The following is a 26925-nucleotide window of genomic DNA, read 5'->3' as shown; positions in this document are numbered from 1 at the left end:
TTTGAAGCAAATGTTCCTAACATTGTCTGTGTTTCTGAAGTGGAAAACATATAGTAAAAGAGAATTTTCATAACTTGAAAGGTAAGACAGATCTCCACATGGTAGTCTGTATGAGACAGAAAAAGTAAGACTTTTCAGTCTACCCATAGCTAAGGGAGCCTAACGCTTAGCTCTCAACTAGAAAATGTTGAAGTCTTTCAAGATGGGATAAATATTTGGTAAGACATGCAAATTGAAGTGTTCTATTCAGTGATCAGCCTAATAAAGGAAGACTATAGGAGGCTAAAACCTCTTTGGTTCTTGAGGATATGCCTTTAATAAAATTAGCTGACAATGGAAAAAGATTTCTTTACTGTAACTGATACTTAAGGATTAAAGAACAGTTCATTGTTTAAGGAAAGTACCTAGATCTCTAAGGGCTACATTGACCTCTGCAGGGTTCCATTTATGTGATATTGGTATGAAAGACTTGTTTCCTCAAATGTGACTGCATTGTCTTTTTTGCATTAAGTCTAAAACCATAATCAGAACACCTGGTGCTGACTCTATCTACCCATTCTTGGAGAATAAGAGTCTTTGGGGTAGATCAAGGCTGGCACCCATTTTGCAGTCATCTGCAAACTTGGTCAGCCACAAACTTTGGACATCTGCCTTCGGATCAGAGAAGCTGACACCGAAAGAAAGATGGCCTGGCACATACCAATGAGAAACCCCAATGGTGACTAATCTGTTAATTGAGAAGATACCAATAACTTTCACTGTTGTGTACATTTGATTGGAGAGTCAATTAACAATTCATTAAGTAACGTAAAGATTAATATTTAAGCTGGTGATTTTTTTTCAGTTATGAATGCTCTGAATTATATTCCATACTTTAGCAAAGTCAAGGTAGTGGTGTGGATAGAATGAACCCCACCAATGACATTATCACACCCTTGCAAAAGTCAGCTAATTTAAGTAGCAATAGCTGCATTTCATAAAAAAACATAGACTAGGCTCATGTCTTTGTAAGTTACCAGTTTTGCTGTTTTGAGACTGACTAAGATCTCCTGCATGATTTTACAGATAATACTTATAAGGCTAATAAGACAACAATTTCCAGGGTATTTTGCAACACCACCTTTATGTAGGGACACCAGAACTACTGTTCTCCAGAGCTCAGGCATGTACCATGCGGAGACCTCGAAGTTAAAATGTTTGAGGGGTTCTGAAATAACATACTTTGTGCTAATAGCAAGGCACTATTGTCCTGGTCCACAGAGCTGTTATGGTCCAGAATGTGTATCATAATGATAACGAGAGGCGTAATGTTACAAGAGTCAAGGGAGGGGACATAGGGCTATGAGAGAAGGGAAACATTGAGCTAAATTTGTCAGACAGGCTACTTGCTATAGCTGTGGTATCAGAATAGGGACTGGCATTAATTTCTATATCAATACAGTACTGAGCATTACTTCTTGTACTCATAGTTCAAAAGAACCTTGTGATTATCCTTCAGGTAGTTAAATACCATCAGTTCATATTCAGCCTTAATTCTTCATAATGATGCATGTAACATCCCTGCAGGCTTGCTTAAATGTTTCCTTCTGACTGATTGGTAAAAAAAAATGTATACAAACCGTGTAATTTTCTACTTCTGCTATAAAATTTCTTTACTCGACGATTTCACAGTAGGGCTTTACCCTTTAATTTCCCACCATACCTATACCTTTTGTATTTGAGATGGCTGTAAAAATCTGTAAAAATTGCCTAAGTCATAAGGTTATAATTCAATAAAGATGTCTCTTGTTTAAAAAAGAAAGAAATTAAGTGTGTAAGTATGCAGCCAAAGGCAGCATTTCTAAGGCCAAGTATATTTCCTCCTCTCGTGGGAACTTGGACAGTTTGAGCTGTGTGGCTGTTATTAAAGAAATGTAGAAAGCAATGGGTATATTTACTTATGTAAAACTGCCATTTGACATACAGGTAATTTAAGTTGCCTGGAAAGAGGGTATATAGGCTAATAGATACAGAATCCAGGTTACCAGAGTACCTTTTGTGGTACTCGGGTAGAATTGCATGGAATCTGTAGTTGACAGTGTTGGAGTAACTGAGTTTATCAAAAGTGCCCATTTCTTGTTCCACCTTTCTCTTGATTGAGGCATCTGTTTTGGCGATACTTTTGTCATAGCCCATTCAGTATCTCTTAACATTATGCTACAATTTTAGTGAAAGTGTTCAATTCTTTCAAGAGGAAGTAACAGAGCAGATCCCCCTAGCTACAAGATAAGTCCATTCAGATTAAGGCTGTGTAGATATTCTGAACAATATATTCATTGTCCTTTCTTGTATATTAATAAGCCTGAGCTTAAAATTTGGTAACTATGCAACATTCCTCCACATTCTGCAGTAACAGCAACTTCAGGTTTAGGTGCACATTTGTTTAATATGCCACAGTTTACAGTCATCCTTAAAGGCCCATCAGATTTAAGCATAAAAGGTGAACCTGCAAAAGTTCTTCCTTAGTTTTTTTTAGTTTCTTTGTAAGCCTCAAGCAGTCTGCAGTGTTTCTTAATAATAAGCCTTTCTAGTGGTTGAGCCTTTTAAATGTTGTCCACTTAGTATAGCCCATTATGATCTTACAGTAAGCTGTTTTCTTTAAAAAGTAAATGTAAGCCATTCTGTCTGTAATATCTTGCTTAGTAGAATGTCAGTACCAATGATACAGTGTAGAGCATGAAGCAGTTAACTAAATGCTGGACTCAGAATAACTAACTTCAGGCTTACTTCCTTTGTTAGGGGTCATGCATTACCGTACCCACTGACATGTACAAGAGCACCATGAATGGTATTGGAATTAACATGATTAAGAATTCCCTTAGCCCCATTGTTACCAGTATAGTCTCATTCTTTGGATGACCCCCCGTATATTGAGTGGTGCATATGGGTGTCAGTATTTCCACAGTCAGTGCTCATATTCCCCACCTTGGAATATCTACAATTCCTTCTTGGAAAAGCAGTATGTTGAGGGTTCTTCTACACAGCCATTGTAACTCAGAATATAGATTCTGATTTTTTTTTTGTAGGCTACCCAGCAAGAGGTACTGAGGCTTTTTCTCCTTAATCCTTTCATATTCCATAAGTAAAATATGCCATTTTGTTTATGTGATAGCATGAATGGAGTCAATGTTCAGAGTAAGTCTATAAATATTAGATGTTCTTCATGTTTCACTGTTGCAGTCCTGACTTGTGGGATTTCCTGCTGTGGAAGCCCTTGGCATGCCGACTACCAGAGTAAATATCTCCCTCCTCCCAAGGTTGGTGGATGTCCTTTCTTGATGTCAGTATGCTTGGGTATAAAGGGAGCCAGCTGACACCATTACTTCTGTGTTTTCTTGCCGTCAAAACCTGAAGCAGTGCGTCAGTCGGCCCACACCAGAGAGAAGTCCTCTAAAGCCAAGTACCCCGTTGGGGAACTTTTTTTCTTGCTTTAACTCATGTAAGAAAGGTTAACAGTTGTTTCCATTGTGGTAAGCAAATCCCATGCCGAGACTTTCATACTTTGTGTGTCAACTGTCTAGACCCAGATCACGATGTCCCTAGTTGTCGTTTTTGTAACTATTTCAATTCTAGGATTATCAGGCATAGGGCCAAAATCTTTGCTAGGCATCTTAGCCTACAATCTTTCGTGCATTGATCGATGGCGTCTGCAGGTCATCCAGATGTTGAGCTCCCTAAGTGTAAGAAAGACAAAGGAAAAAGACCCAGGCTGAGGGCCCTGGATGACAACCATTCACCGTCAGCTAGTCTCTCAAGGCACGTTATCATTGTGGAAGGCGAGGTGCTTTCGCAGCCCCCTTGTGCGACCGAGGTGGTGGTGCAGGCCTCTGTCGAGACCATTATGGAGTCCGAAGTGCTGTTGCATCCCAAGGCTTCTACACAGGCCTTGGCTTTCAGTCTGTCAGTTGGGTCTGGAGTCACTCAATAGACCTCAGTTTCTGATGAGCAATCTTGTACCAGTGAAGTTTCTTCAAGGTGTCAGCCTGCATTGGTTCTGCCTTACAAAGACACTGGCATCAGAATGATGTTTGTACGTAGGCCCAAGGCTAAAGCTGTTTCCAAGAAGGGTTCTACCTCAGGTCATATGCCTAAGCCTACTGTAGATCAGGGAGCACATGCTATGTACCGTATCTTTAAGAAGCACAATCAAAGACTGAAAGTGCATGTATAAATGTCTAGCACATGTCATTCCTAGTGTCATTTTGAGAATGCAGCCAGGGAGTAAGCATGCATCATTACAGCAGTTAGTTTGTGTATAGGTTACTTAACTTAAATTCATTAAACTTCTATCCTGATGTGTTTGTATAAAATAAAGCTGCTTAAACAGAACCCACAATGACTCTTCTGTTGTGTTTAAAGTAGGAGAGCGACATCTACTGTCTCCCATTAAGCAGGTTATCAACAAGACCTGGTCAGGTTAGTTGAGGGCCTCATCTCCTTAGTCAGAACTAGGCAACACCATTTGGAGTCTTCTCCAAGAAAAAGGAAGAGGAATCCTACCCCTGAAGTTTTCTCTGAATCTCCTGATTCAGATGAGGATTCTGACCAGGAAGGGTCTGTCTTTCAGGATGAATCCTACCTTATTTTCTTTGAAGATTCAGATTCCGAGGAGAATCTTCTTCAACTCCTGAAGACATCACCTTGGGAAAACACTCCATGTCATGAGGGAACATTTCCAATGGGAGGCACATGAAAACCCACAATCTAAAAAGTGGGTTAGTGAGTTTGACCTCGCAGAACACAATCCTTTGGCTATTCCTCCTGTAATAGAGGTGGTAGAGCATGTCTTTATAGACTCTTCCCTGAACCCAGACTCTTTAGCCCCAGCTCCTTGAAAACCAGACAGGTTTTGCAGGGCACTGGACTCTCATAAATTTCTCTTCAAAAACCCCTCTTCAGACCCAGAGGTTGTCACTGCAGGTCCTAAGGGAGTAACAGTCAACTTTTCTAAAAATCCTTAACTTACTGACAAGGAAAGCAGGGCCCTTGATAGGTTTGGTAAAAAAAGAAGAAAAACAGGCTGGAAGGAAGCACTCAGGTTCACAATTTCTTCAAGGTTTAATGACACAAAAAGGTAGATGAGCAACACAACAAAATGCTGATAACACTCCAAATACATTTTCGTTCACAAGAACTTCATCAGAATAATAAATTACATAGTAAAGGCCCATTAAATAGTTCCCCCGATCAAAAAAATGACCAATATTGTTGTTGTTGTTTTTCTTTCGGCTTTTTCCAGGTAAGGGGTCGTCACAGCAGAACTCCGGTCCGCTAATGATTGGCAGTAGATTTTTACGAAATGCCGAGGTGCTTGCTCGACGTCCAACCTTCAACAAAGGTGCACCCATTTACACATGCATGTCTTTCAAACGCTACCCAATCGTTGGGAGGACATGCAGACTCCACACAGAAGGCACTGCCAAGCCGAGAATAGAACGGGAGAACCTCTTGCTGTGAGGTAACAATGCTACCGCCGTACCACCGCGGCATACATATCAAAAAATGACCAATAAAATCACAAAATACAATTTTAAAAACATTTACAATTCCAAGTGCTGTCACCTGGTGTCAGAACATACTAATTACATCCTAAAAACAATGGTAAAAATATATGTGTAAAAACTGTTCATGCAGTCACTCATATAATGTCAATAAAATAACTCAATAGTATGTTTGTAAAAATTAATAAAAATACATATTTATACTAGTAAGAAAAGTGCATTTGTAAAAGAAATGTAAGTAAATGTGTTTGTTTCAAAAGTTTATTATAGCTTGGCAGACCTGAGTTTTAGTAGAGGTGCTATTGAGATATTCTCATTTAACCCGGGGGTCCTGCTTGCATCTAGGGTGATCTGCCACAATAATTCTCTATACTCAAGGATAGTCTCCCATGCACCCCCCTCACATCCTGAATAGCAACCTCTAAAACAAAAAACTCAAACCTTGCCTCGGGGCAGTCCAAAGAATGTTTATATAGAGAATTTTTGACATTACGTTTCTTAACATCATACATGTGCTCATAAATGCGTCTTTTCAACTTTCTTTCAGTCTTGCCCATGGAAAAGGCTTCATAGGTCTTGCACACAACTAAGTATACTAGCCCACTAGTATTAGAGTTACTAAAACTCAAATAAAACTTGAAAAATCCAACAGTTCAAAAACCAAAAAGGAACACCAGCACGAACCAACTTCCAAAGACCACACTCGGACCAAATAAACTTGGCGCTTTCATTCACTTTAATAACGTGAACTTCATCAGAAAAAAACATACATCAACCCACCCCTTCCTTTTATAATAAATTAAATTAAATAACGGGAAATGTTGCAATGAAAAAATCATTAAAATTCTAAATCAAAACAAAAAGACATGTAAAAATATGTACATGTATGTATAACAATTAAACAATGAATCCTACTTAATGTCACTCAATTCAACATACATACTTTATCTATACATTAAAAAACATTTCAAATTGATAACTTCATTTAGGCCAGGTGATACATCCGCTCCAAATAGGAGCTGCCAAAATGCCTCTTTGCATTCCAATCTGTTGTTTAAATCCCCGGCTAATAAAACTTTATCAACACTATCTAAAACAAAAAACTCAAACTTTTTGAATGTAGTACAAGAAAGTGCATGTCTAGATAGTGAATTGGTCTTATCTTTTTTCTTTATAGCTAAGGTGTGCTCGTATATCCTACGTTTTAGACTTCTCTTAGTTTTCCCTATGTAATAATTCTTACATGTTGTGTAAGTGGCTAAATAAACCACACATTCACTGTTGCAACTGTAGTACTTTTTTGCCCAAAAAGTGTGTCTCAAATGTTCTACGATAACAAAGGATGAGTTACTAATGAATCTACATTGTTTACAGTTCATGCAACCAAAAGTTCCTTTCTTGTTGGAACATGCTCTGGCATTATTAACATCCACATCTTTTGTTGATTCCAACATCAACTTAATGTTGATGATGGTGAGGCAAATTATGGAGAACAAAGTGAAGAAGGGATTAACTATGACCCTTTAGAATTCCCTCCCCTCCGTCGCTCCAAGAGATCTTATGAATCAGAAAGGCCCCCAATACTTACAAAACCCTATTTGGAGGGGGAACAGAGGAGCTCGACGGGGGGGGGATTCTAGTGTTACCCACCTTAGTTTTAGCCACTGAGAATATAGTTAGGTGTGAGAACAAATATTCTTTTAATAATTATAAAATTTTTAACTACAGTGGTGCAGACCTGAAGGTTGACCACTTTAATCTTTTAGCCCGGGGTTTCAAATGTAATCCTAATAACAAATGTGATTTGACAAAAGTGATTTTAGATATTAAGACCTTTACAAGAACGTTAAATTTTGGTGTTATGTTCGATGGTACAGGCAAAGAGAAAAATTCAGAGACTTTAAAGAGAAGAAGTGAATTCAACCCACCTCTACACACAAATTAAAAATTCTGAAATGGTAGTAGAAAAAGAATTAAGACAGGCTATCTGTGCTTCCCCTTATAGGTTTAAACACAACCTCACGACTGGGGAATTGTTGGTCTTAAAGGAACTCAAACAGAACCACAATGTGCGTGTCATGAAACCAGACAAGGGAGGGGGGTCCGTTTTGATGGACAATGTTATCTACGAAGGCAAGATGTTAGACATTTTGGGTGATTCCAGTACATACAGGAGGGTGTCCAGAAATGAGATTTTTGTTGCATATAAAAAAATCGATTTGGTCATTGATGACTTACTGTGGGATAGATTGATTGACCTGGACACCCACAAGTATTTACATGTAGCTCAACCCAGAATAGCTACTATTTTTGGCATACCTAAGGTGCACAAGGACCCTATTGACCCCCCATTAAGACCGATTGTTTCGGCCTAAGGGTCAAAGACTGCACCCATAGCAAAGTTTCTTGACATAAAATTAAAGTCAATTTGGGGCACAGAAAAGACTATTTTAAAAGATTCCTGGGACTTTTTAAAGGGAATTAAAACAGACCAGTGCTTTGACAATACTATTTTGTCATGATTGATATCAAAGATTTGTTCACTGTTATTCCCCAGGATTTAGGATTAGCCTGGTTGGAGGAAGCCTTACTAGATAAGGCCTGTCCATCTACAGACCAGTTGTCAGTCATTTTACAACTGATGGAAATGTGGGGATTCTTTCATCAAATCAAGGGTGTAGCTATGGGGGCGAATTGTGCCCCCACATACACCAATATATTTTTAGCTTGGTGGGAGAAAAAATATGTTTTAAAATCTGTATATAGCAACTGTTGGTCCTACTATCAGAGATTTTAGATGATATAGCTATTTTTTGGATTGATACCGAGGAGAAGTTACATGAATTTTTGAACTATTTGGATACTACTGCCACCTTTTTGGAATTTACCAGTTCTGTAAATATGGATAGACTTGATTTTTTGGATGCGAGTCTAATTAAGACTGGGGAGGGAATTAAGTCTAAAATATTTCGTAAAGACACATTTTTAAATTCTTATCTACAATTCTCTAGTACCCACTCTTTTATACAGAAAAAAAAACATCTACAAAGGTCAGCTAATTCGAACATCCAGAATGACTTCTCTGGATGGTGATTTTTCTTTGGAGTGGGACTTATTTATTCAAAGAGGTTACCCGAAGGACTTATTGGTGGACAGTCGTACCTATGTAAGTAATTTATGTCACATCAGGTACTACCCATTGTTGGGTAAAAGACTGGACACAAATCAACACATATTAAGTGAAGTTAACCCCTCAGCTTACTCCAAAGCTCTTACTTTAGATTTTAACTTGGACTCTAAAAAGGTAGTGGACACAGTAACAAAGGAATAGAACAGGTTCACTTCATTGACGGATCTCAAAGGTGTTGACAAGGGACCCCTAAAGATCAGTTATAAGAGGGAAAAAAATCTGAAAGACCTTTTGGAGGGTGGGGGTAAACAGAAGCCTGCACACACCACCAAGAGAAAAGGTACTTTTAAATGTGGAGCATGCACACAGTGCAATTTTATTTCTAACACTGACCAGGTTTTTTTTAAAAGTAGGAATAAATGGGTGTATGGTAAAGGTTTTAGTAACTGTAATAGTAGTGGGCTAGTATACTTAGTTGCATGCAAGACCTGTGAAGCCTTTTACGTGGGCAGGACTGAAAGAAAGTTGAAAAGACATATTTATGAGCACATGTATGATTTTAAGAAACGTAATGTCAAAAATGCTGTATATAAACATTCTTTGGACTGCCCAGAGGCAAGGTTTGAGTTTTTTATTTTAGAGGTTGTTATTCAGGATGTGAGGGGGGGGTACATGGGGGACTATCCTTGAGTATAGGGAATTATTGTGGCTATCACCCTAGATGCAAGCAGGACCCCCGGGTTAAATGAGAATATCTCAATAACACCTCTACTAAAACTCAGGTCTGCCAAGCTATAATAAACTTTTGAAACAAACACATTTACTTACATTTCTTTTACAAATGCACATTTCTTACTAGTATAAATATGTATTTTTATTAATTTTTACAAACATACTATTGAGTTATTTTATTGACATTATATGAGTGATTGCATGAACAGTTTTTACATATATATTTTTACGATTGTTTTTAGGATGTAATTATCATGATGTTCTTCATTCCACATTGCTGCAGTCCTAACTATTGGGTAGTCCGCTGTCCAGTCGGCCCGAATACCAAAGTATATGGCTGACGTCGGTCACGGCGCATTGGACTGACGTCAGTATGTCAGGGTACTAATGCGCATGACCGACGTCATATCCTCAGTCTTTTTTGCCGCATGGTCCGATGCAGAAGCAATTTTGCGAAAGTGTAGGTTGGCGCTCTGAAAGTTTCTGAAGTCAGAGTTTCAGACCGAATCAAAGTTGGCTAAGTACTCGCTGGGGAATATTTTGTTTTTTTCTTGCCTCAGTATTTAACCGGATGTCAGAAAAGTGAATAACTGTATTTTGTGGGAAACAGATACCTCATAGGGATTACCATACTTTGTGTATACCTTGTTTAGGGCCTGAGCACGACGTTGTTGGATGCCGCTCTTGTGCAAGATTTAACAAACGCACTGTTAAGAGAAGGTTAGACTGTGCCAGGTTAGTGTTTGCGAAGCGTTGTAATTATAAAATGCCGCCGGATGTTCCGACGCCCGCCAAAAAGCGCAAGGATAAAGCAGCAAAGCCTAGAGTGGAAGAACCAACAGTCCCTGACGCCGGTTCTTTAGAAGGCTCAGTGGAGCCGGAGGTTCTGCCAGGTGTTTCTTTGGAGTCTCAGGGAGAGACTTTATTGTTACAGGATGTATCCTCTCAGGAAGTAGGCCAGGCTGAGGGGCTTCTCAGGTGGCTGTTCTTCCCTCTCTTCCTAAGGTGGTTAGAGCCTCCCTCTGTTTCCAAGGCTTCTTTGAGAGGCAGGCCTAGTGTAGCTTCAGTGGGGGTTTCTCCTAGTGCTTCAGGGTCTTTGCCTAAGAAACATATGCTTAAAATGGCAGAGGATTTGATTACTATGATTAGAGGTTCTATGCCCCTCCTGATAAGAGGCCTAGGGTGGAACCTGAGTTTGAGAGTTTTGAGCACTGTTCGGAGGCTTCTGAGTCTTCGGCTGAAGACTTGCAGGAGTATCCTCCTTATTCTGATTCTGATGTGGATGATTCTACTCCTTCAGCTTCTCCTCCTGAGGATTTTTCATTTTCAGAGACTCTGCATTCCATGAGGGAGCATTTTAAATGGGAAGGTCAAGATTTCTCTGATTCCAGGAAGAGGCTTAGGGAATTCTTGTTTTACCCCAGCATAGGCCTTTAGCGATACCTCGGGTTGTGAATGTGGTGGAAGATGTTTTGCAGAGGCTTCCTGAATCCTGATTCTTTGCCTCCTGCACCAGTAAAACCGGATAGGTACTATAGGGTGCCTGAAGCTCATAAGTATCTTTTAAGAGTCCTAGGGCAGACCCGAAACTGTCTCTCAGGGGCCTAAAGGTGTGAAGGCTTCTGTGGTTAAAAATCCTGTTCCTCCTGATAAAGAGGCAAGGGCTTTGGATAGATGGGGAAAGAATGTGTATACTTCTTCCACTTTAGCCATGAGGGCATTGAATTGTCAGTTTCACATGTTAAAATATCAGAATTACCTCCTTTCACAATTGAAATCTAAAGTGGATGCTCTGGCAGAAGGTATTGAGTGTAAAGAGTTGCAGGATTTAGTTCATGTGTCTGAACAGGTGGGTAAACATTCCTTGCAGTGTGGTTTTGATGCTGTGCAGGCCTCCTCGAGGGTGGCTGCCACTGGTTCTGTTCTTCGAGGCACGCCTGGTTGAGAGATCAGAACTTAGCTGAGCATGTTAAGACAAGGATTTTGGATGCTCCTTTACAGTCTGATGTGTTGTTTGGTTCGCCTGTTGAAGCAGTTTTAAAGAAAATGGAGGACAAGGCTAAGTCTATGCAAACTGTTAAAGATTTTTGCAGGTGCAGCCTCCAAGTTTAGTAGAAATTGGCCTACGAAGGGTGGACTTATCCTGCTTATGATTCCCAGTCTAGGGGTAGGTCTAGACGTGGTAGGGGCAGAGCTCAAGGTTCTTTTAGGCCCAGGGACAGGGAGTTCACCTGCTCAGACTTCTGGTGAGGGCAGGGGTCAGTCCTTTCGTAAGCAGACCCAATGACCTGCCTTTTCAGCTGCCAGTACATTCTCGCCTGGCAGCACCTCTGGGAGGAAGGCTGTCTCTTTTCAAAGAAAATTGGGATTTAATTACCCAAGACAGATGGGTTCTGGATATCATTCACCACAGTTACAGGTTTTATTTCCATACCTTGCCTCCTTTCAAAGGCATGCCAGACATTCCTCCTCTACAAAGAAAAGAGGCTCACAAGCAAATTTCTCTGTTGCTCCAAATAGGAGCCATTCAGTCAGTTCCTGTGCCAGAAAGGGGCCTAGGATTTTATTCTCGCCTGTTCCTAGTACCAAAGAAGGGGAACACGTGGAGACCAATTCTGGATTTATCTATCCTCAACACTTATCTGGACATTCCCAAGTTCAAAATGTTGACGTTACAACAGCTTTTACCTCTGCTGGGCAAAGATCACTGGATGGTAACTTTAGATCTCAAGGAAGCTTACCTTCATGTGTCTATAAGGCTAAGTTGCAGGAAGTATCTGCCGAGCTGGAAATTTTCATTATCAGTTCTCTGCATTGCCCTTTGGCTTATCCACTGCGCCCAGAGTATTCACAAAGGTTCTGGCTCCAGTGATAGCTTACTTCAGGCTAAAAGGAATTCAAATCTATCCTTACTTGGACGACTGCCTGATTCTGGCTCAAGAAAAGGAAGACCTTCTACAGCATTTGGAATATGTTATAGCAGTGCTAAGATGCCTAGGGTATTCTGTGAACGAAATAAAGTCCAGTCTAGTACCCTCTCAAGACATGTGCTTTCTGGGTGTGAGACTGAATACAGCAGCCCAGATGGCCTTTTTAACCCCGGACAAACAAAAGAATCTATCCAGTTACTTCCATCAACTATCTCTTCAGTCCGGGCTGACTGCAAGGACAGTCCTTCAAGCCTTAGGGTTCATGGCATCTTGTATTCTGGTGCTTCCCAATGCCAAACTGCATATGAGGAAGCTACAATGGTGTCTAACAAATCTATGGACACAGCACTGCCAGGATTTGGACACTGTCATTCAAATAATACCTTGCATTCAAAAGGAATTTTTGTGGTGGGCTCAGGAATGTCACCTAAACAAGGGACTCTCTGTGACCCGCCAGAGGCGAGTCAGATTCTAACGACAGATGCCTCAGACATTGCTTGGGAGCTCATCTAGATGGAAAATGGATACAAGACAAGTGGCCTGCCAGACTACAGCATCTACATATCAACATGAAAGAGATGTTAGCAGTCCAGTTTGCATTAATGGCTTTCAAGGAGTTACTTCTTCCAGGGCAGGTGTTGATTCTAACAGACAACACAACTGTCATGTGGTACATCAACAAACAAGGGGAACACATTCTTACCCATTGTGCAGGCAAGCAATGATTTTATGGGAGACTGCGCTCAGCTTGCAACTAACTCTTCAGGCAAGGTTTCTGCCACGAGCACAGAACTCCTTAGCAGATGTGTTAAGCAGGCAAATCATGGATCCCCACGCGTGGAAACTGGATCTTCATGTATTTCAAAATTGACAGTGTCTTGGGGAACTCCAGACATAGATCTGTTCGCTTCTCCACTAAACCACCAGCTGCCAAAGTTTTGCACCTAAGGATTTCATCACACAGCTTGGAAAGTGGATGCTCTTTCTTTCAGTTGGAAAAATCTTCATGTGTATGCTTTTCCACCTCTGCCTCTTCTCCCAAAGGTGCTTCTAAAGGTCAGACAAGACAAGCCAAGGATGATTTTAATAGCTCCAGATTGGCCTCGCAGCACTGGTACCCATTACTGAGGAGTCTGGTAAGGAAGCCTCCATGGCCTTTACCCTTGATTCCACACCGTTGTCTCAGAGGGACGGTCGCCTGCTCAATGTCAAGCTTCACTCTCTTCATCTAACAGCCTGGCATATTCTGTTTTGAAAGACAGCAGGTCTCAACTTCCTCAACAAGTTTTAAATGTGATTATGGAAGCCAGAAGACCTAGTACAAGGAAAGTGTACGCAGAAAAATGGAAGAGATTTTTATTTTGGACTGCAGCAAAGAATTTGGAGATTTCGGAGCCTAATTTGAGTGTGGCTCTTCAATATCTTACTGAGTTATTGGACAAAGGTTTGTCTTTCTTCCATTAAGATTCATGCTGCAGCAATTTCAGCTCACTATGATTGTGACCCACCATTGTTTTCACATCCTTTGTTCAAGCAATTTCTTAGAGGGCAAAGAATATAAGACCCCAAGAGCTCCTACTCCTGCTTGGGATCTCAATTTTGTGTTGGAGAAACTTACTCTACAACCTTTTGAGCTCGGCTACTGCTAAACTGAAATACTTGTCATGGAAGACTGCTTTTTGTTGGCCATTACTTCTGCAAGAAGGGTTTCTGAGTTACAGGCCCTTATGGCGGTTGAGCCTTTTGATTTTTCATAAGGATAGGGTATCATTACGCACTAATCCTTCCTTTATGCCTAAGGTGGTTTCTAGTGTGGCTTTAAACCAAACTATTCATTTGCCTACTTTCTATGCAGATCCCCAAAATAAAGGGGAAAAGATTTTGCACACTTTAGATGTACACAGGCAATTGCGTTATTATTTAAGCAGGACTAAGGATTTTAGGCAGTCTCAGCAGTTGTTTGTTTCTTTTGCTTTGAGTTCGCAGGGCAAGCCTGTGTCAAAACAAACTATTTCTAGGTGGATTGGGTTCTGCATTGCATTTTGTTATTCCCATCATGGCAAGGAGATTCCAGCTGGGATTAGGCCTCATTCCACTAGGGCTACTGCCACTTCAACAGCATTTTTAAGGGGGGTGGCAACTAAGGATATTTTGGAGGCAGCTACTTGGAGTTCAGTGCATACTTTCTCTAAGCATTACCACCTTCCTCTCTACTCTAAGTCTAGGGCTGGTTTTGCCACAGCTATTTTGCAAGGCATGTTATCAGCTCCTGCTTCCTTATGATTTGCCAGCCTCCCTTACCTCTGCTTTGGGATTCTACCCAATAGTTAGGACTGCAGCAATGTGGAATGAAGAACATAGTACAGTTTTGTACCTACCATAAATGTAGATGTTCGAGGATCCACATTGCTGCAGTCCAATTTACCCTCCCTCCTTCCCCTCTGTGTTTAGGGGTGGTTGTGTAGGTGAGATTATATTCTGGTACCTTTGTATATATTGTATATATTTTTGGTGCAGGTATGTTTGGTATGTTTTGGTTTTGACCTTGTCTTTTTAGGGTCTTCTGACATCTGGGTCAAGAAAAGACTGAGGATATGACGTCGGTCATGCGCATTAGTACCCTGACGTACTGACGTCAGTCCAATGCGCCGTGACCGACGTCAGCCATATACTTTTGTATTCGGGCCGACTGGACAGCGGACTACCCAATAGTTAGGACTGCAGCAATGTGGATCCTCGAACATCTACATTTATGGTAGGTACAAAACTGTACTTTCTGACACCAGGTGGCAGCACTTGGAATTTTAAATGTCTTTTTAAATTGTATTTTGTGATTTTATTGGTCATTTTTTGATTGGGGGAACTATTTAATGGTCCTTTGCTATGTAATTTATTATTCTGATGAAGTTCTTGTGAAAGAAAACTTATTTGGAGTGTTATCAGCGTTTTGGTGTGTTGCTCATCTACCTTTTTGTGCCATTAAACCTTGAAGAAATTGTGAACCTGAGTGCTTCCTTCCAGCCTGTTTTTCTTCTGTTACTGGTGGCTACAGTGGTTGGAATCCCTGTTTTTACTATTTTGGTTGCTGTTGGTAAAAGAAAAGTCTACACCTCCTCTACCCTAGCCACGAGAGCCCTTAACTGCCAGTTTGGTATGATAAATACCAACAAAGTATTTTAGATAAAATGAAACAAAAGATTTCCTCCGTGGAGGACAAGAATATTTCTAAAGAATTGTTGTACCTTTGCCTTTCCAGCTCCCAGGTGGCTAGACACTCTTTACACTGTGGACATGATGCTATGGAGGCCTCTAGCTGAGCTGCTATATCCGGCTGTGTAATTAGAAGACATGCTTGGCTTAGGGTAACAGACCCTACCAGACCATGTCAAATCCAAACTTCTAGATGCACCCCTGGATAAGGACTTCCTTTTGGGGCCAAAAGCTAAGGCTTTGCTAAAAAAGATAAGAAAGATAAAGCAAAATCCATGCAAACTACCAAGGACTTCCTCCAAGTTCAGCCTCCTAGGTTTAATAACAATTTTCCCACTAAACATTGATCCTTTCTCTCTTAATCAGAAGGTGGCCAGAGGAATCTTGGAGGGAAAGCCCTCAAAGGCAGCAGCAATCACAAAGGCGTAGGCAGTGGTCCTTAGGAATCCACAGGCAGGTGAGATCTAAGCCACAGGTCCCTTGAAGAGAGTAGCAATGACTCTTTCTTTCCCCTTCCCCTCCCCCACCCTCTCCAGAAAAGATAGGAGAATGACTAGGAGGAAGGCTATCCCTGTTCAAAGAAAACTGGCCCCTCATTACTTCAGACAAGTGGGTTCTGAAGGTTATCTCAGATGGTAACAAGCTCACTTTCAAAGAGCCATTAAGACGTTCAGTTTACCCACATGTTCCACAAAATCAAAGTGCGGAAGCTTTTTCTCAGATTCACAGCCTATGCTCACAGGGGCTCAGTGGAACTAGTACCAGATCATCAAATAGGGAAAGGATTCTACTCCAGGCTATTCCTGGTTCCCAGAAAGGAAGGCTCTTGGACCCTATGCTAGACATGTCCACCCTAAGTCAGTTCCTGTTGGTACCAAAATTCAGAATGTTGACTCTTCAACAACTTCCTCCCATGATAGCCTCTCAGACCTTAATGGTTGCCTTAGACCTAAAAGGTGCTTACTTGCACATTCCCATCAAGGGGTCTTGCAGAACTTTTCTTCCCTTTTGGGCAGGTACCAGTCGCTTTCAATTCTCTGCACTGCCCTTTGGCTTGTCTACTGTTCACAGGGTTTTCACAAAGTGTTTAGCTCCTGTGATTGCCTTCTGCAAAATAAGAGGGATCCAGATTTACCCCTATCTGGATGACTGCCTCATTCAAGCCACGAGTCAGTCAAAGCTCCTCAGGGATCTGGCCTTCACTCAGACCTTCCTCACTTCTTTGGGGTTCACCATAAATCTTCAGAAATCCAACACAGACCCATCCACTAGGATAGTTTTCCTGGGGCTCTTCTGGATTCCTCCCTTCAAAAGGCCTTCCACCCTCCAGAAAATGTCTCCTTCTTGACTCAATGCTTCCAAAATATTCTGCAGAGATAATACCTCTCAGCCAGGAAATTTTTCATAGTGTTAGGCTACATGCCATCCTGTATGCTCTTGATCCCTCTGGACAGGTTACAGATGAGGAAGCTCTAGTGGTACCTCAAAAATCTGTGGTGCCAGCACTCACAGTCCTTGGAGACAGAAATTCCACTTATCCTTTGCCTCAAGGAGGAATTTGCCTGGTGGACATGGGCATGTGCCCCAAACCAGGGTCTTCCCTTCAGGTTCATCCCTTAAGGCCGAACTTTAACCACAGATGCTTCAAAGACTGCCCTGGGGGGATCATTTCCAACACCTTCACTCCCATAGTAGATGGGAGGATCACTTCAAACACAAGCACATAAATTGGAAAGAACTGATGGCAGTGCAAAAGAATCTAGTGTCTTTCAAAGATCAGTAGAAACCAGGGATCTTGCTTGTTAAAACAGACAGCACCACAGTTATGTGGTACATAAACAAGCAAGAGGATATCCCCTCTTACCTTCTTTGTCAACCATCGATGCAAGTCTGGGAGACAGCTCACTCTCTGGAGTTGCACCCCATGGCACAATAACTCCTAGGGACTCAAAACACTCTAGCAGATCATCTCAGCAGAAATGTCATGGATTCCCACACGTGGTATCTGCATTCGGAAACATTTCTCAACATAATCCACAAATGGGGATCCCCACAGATAGACCTCTTTGCCACCAAAGAAAATGCTCAACTGAAAATATTCTGTTCCAGGAGCAAAGTACACACAACCTGGAGGACAGATGCTTGAGCCTTCCTTTGGAGCCACCTGTTCTTTTATGCATTCCTTCTTCTGCCTCTTCTTCCAAGGGTCCTTCTAAAAATCAGGGAAAAAGATGCAAGGGCCATCCTAATAGCCCCAGGTAGCACTGGTGTCCTCTGCTACTGAGTTTAACTAATGAAAAACCATGGCAGTTACCTCAGAGAGTGGACCTTCTGACTCAGAACAAAGGGAGGTTTGTGCATCCTAGCCTACAGACTCTCAAACTGTCAGCCTTGATAGTTCCACAAAATACTACTCTTAACGCACCCTAAGCAGACAGGTTCAAGACATTCTCAAATAGACTGGAAGACCTAGTCCTAGGAAATCATACTCAGCCAAGTGGAAAAGATTCTCCGTTTGATATTGGCAACAAGGCCTTAATCCTAAATTAGCCAAAATGTCTGCCATTTTAGATTGCCTGGCTACACTGGTGGATAAAGGCCTATCCTTTTCTTCCATCAAATTCACACCTCTGCCATTTCAGCTGACATCACCACGCTTCCTCCTATCTTTTCCCACTCTCTGATGAAACAGTTCATAAGGGGAGTGGTCCACCTCAGACCTCCCAGGAGACAACCCACACCTCCATGGGACCTCAGTTTTATTGTAGAAAAACTGACACTACCCCCCCCCCCCCTTTGAACTGGCAGCTTCTGCTGTGATTTAAAATTCCTAACCTGGAAGACATCCCTTTTGCTGGCTATCACCTCAGCTGGAAGGATCTCTGAGCTGCAAGCTCTCATGGCAGTGGAACCATTTCATATTCCACCCAGACAGAGTATCACTCAGGACTAATCCATTGTTTATACCCAAGGTGGTCACAGATACATCCTTGAATCAAACCATACCCTTTCCCACCTTCCTCCCTGAGCCTCAGAACAGGGGCAGAGAATCTTTCATTCCTTGGATGTGCACAGACATATTTGCTACTATCTTGACAGAACTAAATCCTTTAGAAAATCAGACCGACTCTTTGTTTCCTTTGCCACTGGCTGTGAAACCCGTCTCCAATCTGGCTATCTCCAAGTGGATCTCCCACTGTATTTCTTTTTGTTACACCCATCATGGCAAGAAGCCTCCTGAAACTGTAAGGACTCACTGTACTAGGGCCACTTCTACCTCTGCTACCTTCCTGAAAGGAGTGCCTACCAAAGACATTTTGGAAGTTGCTACCTGGTCATCTGTGCATACCTTTACCGAACACTACCACTTGTCAGCCTGCTCCAAGTCTAGAACAGGATTTGCCACTGCCATATTGCAGGGCTTCCTCTTCTCCATAATTTACCTTACACCCTCTTCCCAGTTGTGGGAATTATCCCACATGTTGGGACTACAAACAGTGAAACACAAAGAACATAGTACAGTTGTGTACACTTACCATAAATGTCAATGTTCGAGTGTATTCACTGTTGCAGTCTTCTTTCCTTCCCCCTTCTTACCTACAGTAGAAGTCTACTTCTATTTTCTGCACTATCCAAAGGACCCCATGGGTGTTTAACCTGCAGACCCCTTTTTCTACCTTTGTGTCTTGCTTATGCTTTATCCTGGGATCTGGAGACTCTTGCCTTCTAAAGGGCAAGAAAAACTGATGTAATGGCATCGGCTGGCTCCCTTTATACCCAAGTGTACAGATGTCAGAGTAGGGCGCCCACTAGCCTTAGGAAGAGAGAGAGTTTTACTGTGGTAGTCAGGCCAGCCAAGGGTTTCCACAACAGGAAATCACTTCAACAGTGAATACACTTGAACATCTACTTTTATGGTAAGTGTACACAACTGCACTTTTGTATCTTGGAAACCATTGTTAGTCATTGCTCTGCAAGAGAAGTATTTGAGTTAGACTCTTATGGTAATTCGGCCTTTTCTCATCTTAAAAAGATAGAAAATAGAGGCAGTCCAGAGGATTCGAATGAAGTCTGGCATCCCACCTCTGACCCTGAGGGTGACAGGACTAACAAGAAACAGAGTACAAAGGATTAGTCCAGATAAAATCACTTGAGCTGGCTGATCTAGGAGGCTATCTCTCTCTCTCTCTCTCTCTCTCTCTCTGATACCCACCCCGTGGGAGGAATAAAGACACCATGTTGAAGTTTCAAGTAGTTTGCTGAGTTAAGTACGTAGCTGGACAAGTTAAGTGAATAAACTACTGGAAACTTTAACATCAGATATTGCCTACATGTAAAGTATTTGTTTTAGTCAGCCACAAAAAGAAAATGTTATGTTACAGTACTTTCAAAATGAAAAATTAAAACAACCCAATTGTTATGTATTGTATTTTAAATGCTGGTGTTTGTTGTGTAGCTGAAATCTGATCTAAGTTACTGTGAAGTAGAGCAACTGCTCAGGTTTGATCTGTAATGTACTCTGCAGCAGTAATAACTATTTATTTTTTTAAATAACTAGGAGCTGGATAATGTTTGTCACCCCATTGTCAGCAAGCCAAAGCCTAAAGTGGAGTTCCCACCTGAAGAGAAAGAAAAGAAGGTTAACAAAGAGCATAATGGCCCAGCGAATGAACAGAGTGCAACTGGCAATCAGAATTCAGGGACTGAAAACTCTCAGCAAACTAAACAGCAGTCTGCACAAATGGAAGTGGACTGAGCTTGAAAGTTCTTTTCATTTGTTCATTTATTTCAGTAACATAAACCTCTTTTGGCAGCATTTGTCCTCCTCTCCATCCTTTTTTATTTTGGTGCGTAGTTTATCTGTTACGTGCCCATTTTCCTTATCAGTTATACAGATGTCAGTTAATGCCTTGCAATTCATATAAAATTATGCTGGATGATGAGTTCAATATAGAGTCCAAATATTCTTTTCATCTGCACTTACAAGACTTTTTATAACCAGCAGATTGTACAGTTCAATGAATGTAAAGGTGCTTAGTTTATTTCAAGGAGCAAGAACCCCAGTCTGTTTCAAAATGCAGAAACACCCACCTGATACCCTTTAATAGTGTACAGTAGGAGTTTTCTTTGCAGATAAATGTGTGCACATTGTCAGGAAGGAAGGAAGGAAGGATACTTCATTGTAATATACTGAGAAAGAGATATAGGTTGTGTTGTTGCATCTTGGTGTGTGTGTGACAATAAAATTTTGAATTTGAAAAGTGAAGTGGCTTTCTTTTTAGTAGTTGTGTACTGGGACATCTTAAGGACAGCAGTATTATATGACAATTTTAAATGTTCTCCCTGATGCTATGTAGCATAGTATGGAATACACTGGTTAGGGTCAGCTACCAGTTAACTTAAAAGATATGTAATCTGTTGGACTGATAGTTCTAGCAGGAAAAACAAGCATGTTACAGGTAAGTATAAACAATGTGAGTAAGACCATCAGACCATCTGTTGAGGTTTAGAGATTTTGCCAGTTCTGTATTTCTGTAAGAAGTTGACATGCAGTGGAAGCCTTTCTTTTGAAATGAGTGGTACCTTTATCTAACACCGTCTGCTTTAAGCAGCTGCTCCACTTCTGTAAAGAATAGCCTTTTAGATGCAGTTTTTGTTCTTTTTGCAAAAACAAGGATGTTCTATGGCTTTTTTCTGCCCAGTTATTTTTGGGTATTGTCTGCTTCAGAACTTTTTAACTGGCTTGTCATTCAGAGTTCACCTCCAGAGACATGCTTGACTCTAGGAATCAAGATTCTACAATTTATAGTAATTTTTTTACCTGTCGTATTGACGTCCTCCATTTGTCACTTTCACTATACACCTACAGGCAGTTCTCCGTATTCCACTCTTGTCTTCTTCAGATGGTGACCAAGTGTTATACATTCACCAGGCATCCATTAGGATGTGGAATGTTTCTCTGTTGCTGCTGTATTCAGCTGTTGTCAAACTTGGCCAGCTTGCACTAAACTGGCTTACTTGTTGATAAACTAGTTGCTGTGAGAGCTTAGCACATTCCTTCAAAGTTCTGTTGACAAATGCTTATTGAGGCTACTTCCTGGATGACTACTATTTCTAGATATAATCCTTTTGAAAGCAGGAGACTATGGAGGTTTTGCATACAAGTCCAGGGATGTACGTTTTCCACAGTAGTCTGCCCATATTAGGCCAGTAATGAATATAATACCCTTTTTGGTAAGTACCTGTCCAAATACTTGCACACTGGAGTGACCACAGTGCTTTCTCACTAAAAGAAAAGACCTAAGTCATAAAAACTAGGCAGATGTCTCAAAGCATTTGCCCCTCTCCTCGCTGTCATACAGGCTACAAAGCTGCAACCTTTGCCTTGTGTTGAGAGCCTGAACTGACCCTGTCTTGTCTGATCTATTAAATATTTGTAAGTGTAATGGTAGATCTGATGTTGTCAGTTTTCATTCTATCCTCAACTGTTGGGTTCAGATTCAGCCTGGCTGTTACTAAAGCTCATGGTAACCAAGAAGCCCTCGAGCTTGTCCTTTACCCATAATTCACCAGCCCTAAGCTACCTTAGATCTTGTTTGCCGCTTAACATGAAAGCTGTGGTTAGCCTAGCTCTTGAGCTTTCAAAGATAAGTGACAGTTTTTCCTTCTTTATAATCTCCTGAATCTCAATATCGTTCTCATATTATAGTGTTCCTGCTTACTTTTCTTAACCCTTACCCTTGTACGAGTATGTAGTTCTCAGATTACCATAGCTGGTAATTCTCCCTTTCCTTCCCATCTTCATTTATTATAAGTCTGTCCTTTATCTTTCTACACTTTCATGTAGTACCTTTTTACCATTGTTGGTAATATTTTTCATATCTTTACTTTATATATAGATAAAAACAAAACTTCTCTTACTTCATCTTGCATTAGTTATAGTTGTTTGTATAATGGTGGAAAAAGACCCATCTGGATTTAGAGAGTATTAAATGTGGGCACAGGCTACCACTGTCAGATGCCCACACACCATGTGTTTACTGCCTAGGACCAGAAGATTGCTCCTTCGGTCATAATTTTAATCCTATGGCTATTGTTGAAAGGAAGAATAAGCTGATATTAAAAGGCTTAATGCCATCTTCCTTTGAAGAAGCAATATCTGGGGCTCAGTCCCCCAAAGGTAAAGTTAAAGAAATGAAGCTTTCTTCTCTGAAGCTGCCTTCTTCATCCACCTCTGCTTCAGAGCCATTTAAGAATGAATTACATTGGATCCAAGAAGGTCCCAGAGTTCTTCACCCTTGGATTTGAGGAAGAAAAAGCCACGGATCTGACTATCTAGGATCTGACGAAAAAAACAATTGGATCAGACTTCCTCGAGTCCTACAGTTCTCCCCAGGACCAGGTACTCACCTTCCATTCACCCTGTGCCTTTAAGAGTGCCTTCACCCTTTTTGAAATGGAAGGTCCAAGTCTCCTCCTCTGGCCTTGACTCGTTCACCCAGAAATCTGATGGAAGAAGGTGTGGAAAAAATGATGCAGAAGTTCATTTCTGTGCAGATTTAGATGAGAGTCTTGCAAACCCTCAGGTCAGGAGACCCATTCAACATCTGCAGCCCCCACTGCAACCTCCTCCTCTGATCCCTTTGGTGGTTTCAGAGTGCCTGGATCAGTCTCCTGGGTCCATTTGGCTCGGATCCAAAAATAGTTTTATCTTCAGATATGAAGTTTACTCTGAGTGCTTTATTTCAGATTTCTTTGGATCCGGATGACTCTCAAAGCCAAAGCTTCCCTGTTGGATCAGAGGTGTTGGACTCAACTCTGAAGTTGTTGGAGCCCTCTCTGCCCCTCGGAGCCTCTGTTCTGGCTTCTTCCTCTGGGAGGTTGCCTTCAGAGCAGTGGAGGACAGCAGTCCAGAAGCTTGCCTTCTTGGCGCTGGGATCTTCTCTCTCTTCGGGGTGCTTGGCTTTCAAGGTTGTGAAGATGGTGTTCTCTGCTGTTCTGACAGGACAGATGGATCTAACCCTCTCGGATCCTCAACGTTACACCTTGTTGTCTCTGCATTTAGAGCCTCATCATTCTTTACCACAGGGACACCCAGTCCGTGATCTCCAGGCTACCCAGCAGGGTATTACAGTTTCTTTGTTACCTCCCAGGAACATTCCGCAGAAGAGGTCCCTCGGAAGAAAAAGTGTAAGAGGAAGCACTTGGACTCTCCACAAGAGTTAATCACAGAGGATACAGACTTCGATGATTGTGAAGGGTCCCATGATCACCTCCAGAAGAAGTCTCATTTGGAGACATCCTTGAGACCGTAAAATAGAGAAGTGTTTGGACCCCCAGTAACCCTTCATCTGAGGAGTCTGTATTCCTGGAGGCTTTTAGTACTGGCCCATTTACCTCCTGGGTTACTCCACCCACCAATGAGCTTATAGACCTGGTCTCTTGGTGGGCATAGAAGGAACCTGACTTAGTTGAACCCATACCCAGAAGACCAGACAAGATTTTGGCACCACCTTTGGGGAAGGGGTTTTGGGCTAAAGGGGTGCCCATTGATGCCATGGTTCAGGTGGTGGCCACCAAAAAGGCACTTGAACAGAGTTCCACTGTTCATCCCTTTAACAGGGAGTCTAGGGGGATGGACGAGTTTGGGAAGTGTGTCTATGCTTCAGCTAACTTTTCCTCTAAGGTCGCTGAATTATTTGATACATTTTACAAGGTTTCTGAGGAATTTGATTAAGGAACTGTCAAATACCCGCTCAGGATCCATTGCTATAGAGGAGCAATCATCCGTGACCTCTCAGCTGGCTCCCCTACAATCTATTTTGAATTTCTCCATGACACTTATTTTGCATACAGCTGAAGGCACCTCACTGGCAAGCGGGTTCAGGCATTTCCATCAGGAGGAATGCCTGGATGTGTTTATGTGATTTTGCAGAGCCCTTCAAGTCTTTGTTAGTCAATGCTCCTTTTGACAGCACGTCTTTTTTTGGCCCTAAAGTGAAGGGCACATTATCCAGGTGTGAGAAGGATGGAAAGACCCTCTCTACAGTGGGCATATGTTTTTTGACCCTTCAAAGATCTTTTTCTAGAAATCAATGATGTGGTCAGAAAATATGGTTCAGGAAGTCCCAGGGTCGTTTCGAGGGCACACATGGAGAAAGTTCCTCAAGGGGCAGATGGGGGTACTTTAATGGTCAACACCAACCCAGTGGCAGAGGAGGCCCATAAAACCAGGGTTCCAGAAATTCTTTCTGTGACAGACCCTACCAGCACTCCTGAAAGAATGCCCGATTGTCCACCTCTGAAGGCAATCCGGGGTCAATTATCCATGCACCAGAGAACCTGGCTAAACATAGCAAAAGATACTTGGATGCAGAAAATTATATCCAGAGGCTTGTATGATACAGTTTTCCCTTCCACCCCTGATCTCAAGAAAAATCCACAATGTTCCACCCAGTCAGAGGGCACAAGCAGCAATTCAAATACAAAAGTTGCTAGAAAAAAAGAGTCATCCGACAGGTCCCATCAGAACAGATAGAATCCGGAACTTACTCAAGGCTTTTTTGGTGCCAAAGAAAACGGGACTGGAGACCAGTCTTGGATCTCAGCAACTTGAACAAGTCAGTTCAACATACCAAGTTTCAGATGGTCACAGTTCAGTCCATTCTCCTCTTTATGGGCAAGGACAAATGGATGTATTCAATAGACCTTCAGAATGCATAGTATCACATAAAGATGAATAGATGATTCAGAGGGTATCTACGGTTCTGGCTGGGAGCCAGTCACTGCCAGTTCAGAGCTCTGCCCCTTTGATCTCACCACAGCCCCCAGGGTGTTCACCAAATGCATGACAGTAGTAGTGGCTCACTTGAGACTGCAAGGTTTCTGGGTGTTTCCATATCTAGAAGACTGGTTCATTACCACCCCGACCAGGCATCAGTGGGTAAGGGCAAGAGATCAGATTCTTCAGACTTGTTCTCATCTGGGAATAACCATCATCTACAAGTCTCAATTACAGCCAACTCAAGTTTGGAATTTATAGGAGCTATTGTCAGTACAAAGTCAATGATAGCCTCACTACCTCCCTCAAGAGTACAAACTATCATCACAGGTCAGAAAAATAATCTGCAGTCCCAAAATTTCAGCCCACTTAGTCCTTCAAGCTCTAAGATCAATGTCAGCAGTGATAACCTTAGTACTCTTATCCAGGTTTTAAATGAGGATTCTCCAACGGATGCTAGCAGCATAATGATCGATACATTGCCAACCCATGTCAACTCAGATACAAGTCACTCAGACATGCAAGAGAGATCTCAGGTGGTGGATTCAATCAGATCACGTTCTACAAGGCTGTCCATTCATTCCCCCTCAGCCCAAGGCCATAGTGACCACGGATGCTCCCATTTGGGGTGGGGCATTTTCTGGGAAAAGCATTCCAAGGCACTTGGTCCCCCGAAGAGGCCAAGTTGCATATCAATGTCAGAGATGAGAGAGCAGTGCTCTTAGCTTTGCAGGCCTTTCAGGATACTGTCCCTCCAGGGACAATTACAGTTCAAATGGACAATATGTCAGTAGTTTGGTACATCAGCACATAAGGAGGGAACAGATCATACCCCTTGTGTCAAGAAGCACTCAGAGTGTAGCAATGGGTGATATCATCCAACTGCTTTCTCATAGCAACACACATTCTGGGAAAGTCCAATGTGACAGCATACAAAATAAGCAGGTGCATTCTTCTAACTCATGAGTGGTTTCCCAACAAGAAAGTGACAGGAATGAGTTTTCATCGATGGGGCCAGTCTTGCTGCAGTCTGTTTGATTCCCCCACAAGCAACAAATGCAGCAGCTATTTTGCCCTAATCCCCCCACAGGGTAAGTCACCAGATACTCTACTTCACGATTGTCCCCAGTCTTCTTTATGCCTACCCACCTATCCTATTAATTCCAAAATTTCTGCAGAAAGCTGCCACATTGAAGAGCAAAGTCATCCTCATTGCAGCTTACTGGCTTCGGCAAGTTTTGTTTCCCTTCCTTTGGCCTCACTTACTTCATCAACCTTGGATTCTGGATCCAATTCCAGACCTCTTGTCTCACCCAACAGGCATAATCCATCCAGACATTCCAAACCTCAGGCTGACTGCCTGTTTTCTCCAATTCTACTAGGAGCCAGACAGCCAATGCTCTCTTCTCCTGTCCAGTATATACTTTTATCTTCCTATAAACCTTCGGTATGAAAACACTATACAAATAAATGGAAGAGATTTGTTTACTGAGCACAACAAATTCATGCTGACCCATTTTCAGCTCCAATACATAACATAATTGAGTTTAAGCTTTACTTTTTAAAGAAGGAGCTAGTTCCACAACCATTAAAGTTCAGTTA

The 26925-nt window shown here is 41.8% G+C and overlaps 1 protein-coding gene across 1 annotated transcript in view; it reads left to right on the top strand.

Moving 5' to 3' along the window:
• HSPA4L (heat shock protein family A (Hsp70) member 4 like) overlaps positions 1 to 20808 on the top strand; it is a 2148355-nt gene extending 2127547 nt beyond the window's left edge. The window contains exon 19 of the mRNA XM_044061754.1: positions 20101 to 20808. Coding sequence (XP_043917689.1) covers positions 20101 to 20298 — 198 coding nt within the window. The 3' untranslated portion in view covers positions 20299 to 20808. The remainder of the gene's footprint in view (positions 1 to 20100) is intronic.
• Positions 20809 to 26925: the final 6117 nt, after the last annotated feature.

This window comes from Protopterus annectens, chromosome 2.part0, assembly GCF_019279795.1.
Source record: "Protopterus annectens isolate FY-2018-M chromosome 2.part0, PAN1.0, whole genome shotgun sequence".
Taxonomy (NCBI): Eukaryota; Metazoa; Chordata; order Ceratodontiformes; family Protopteridae; genus Protopterus; species Protopterus annectens.
The sequence above is the reverse complement of the archived record's forward strand: the minus strand, read 5'-3'. Positions and strand labels throughout refer to the sequence as shown.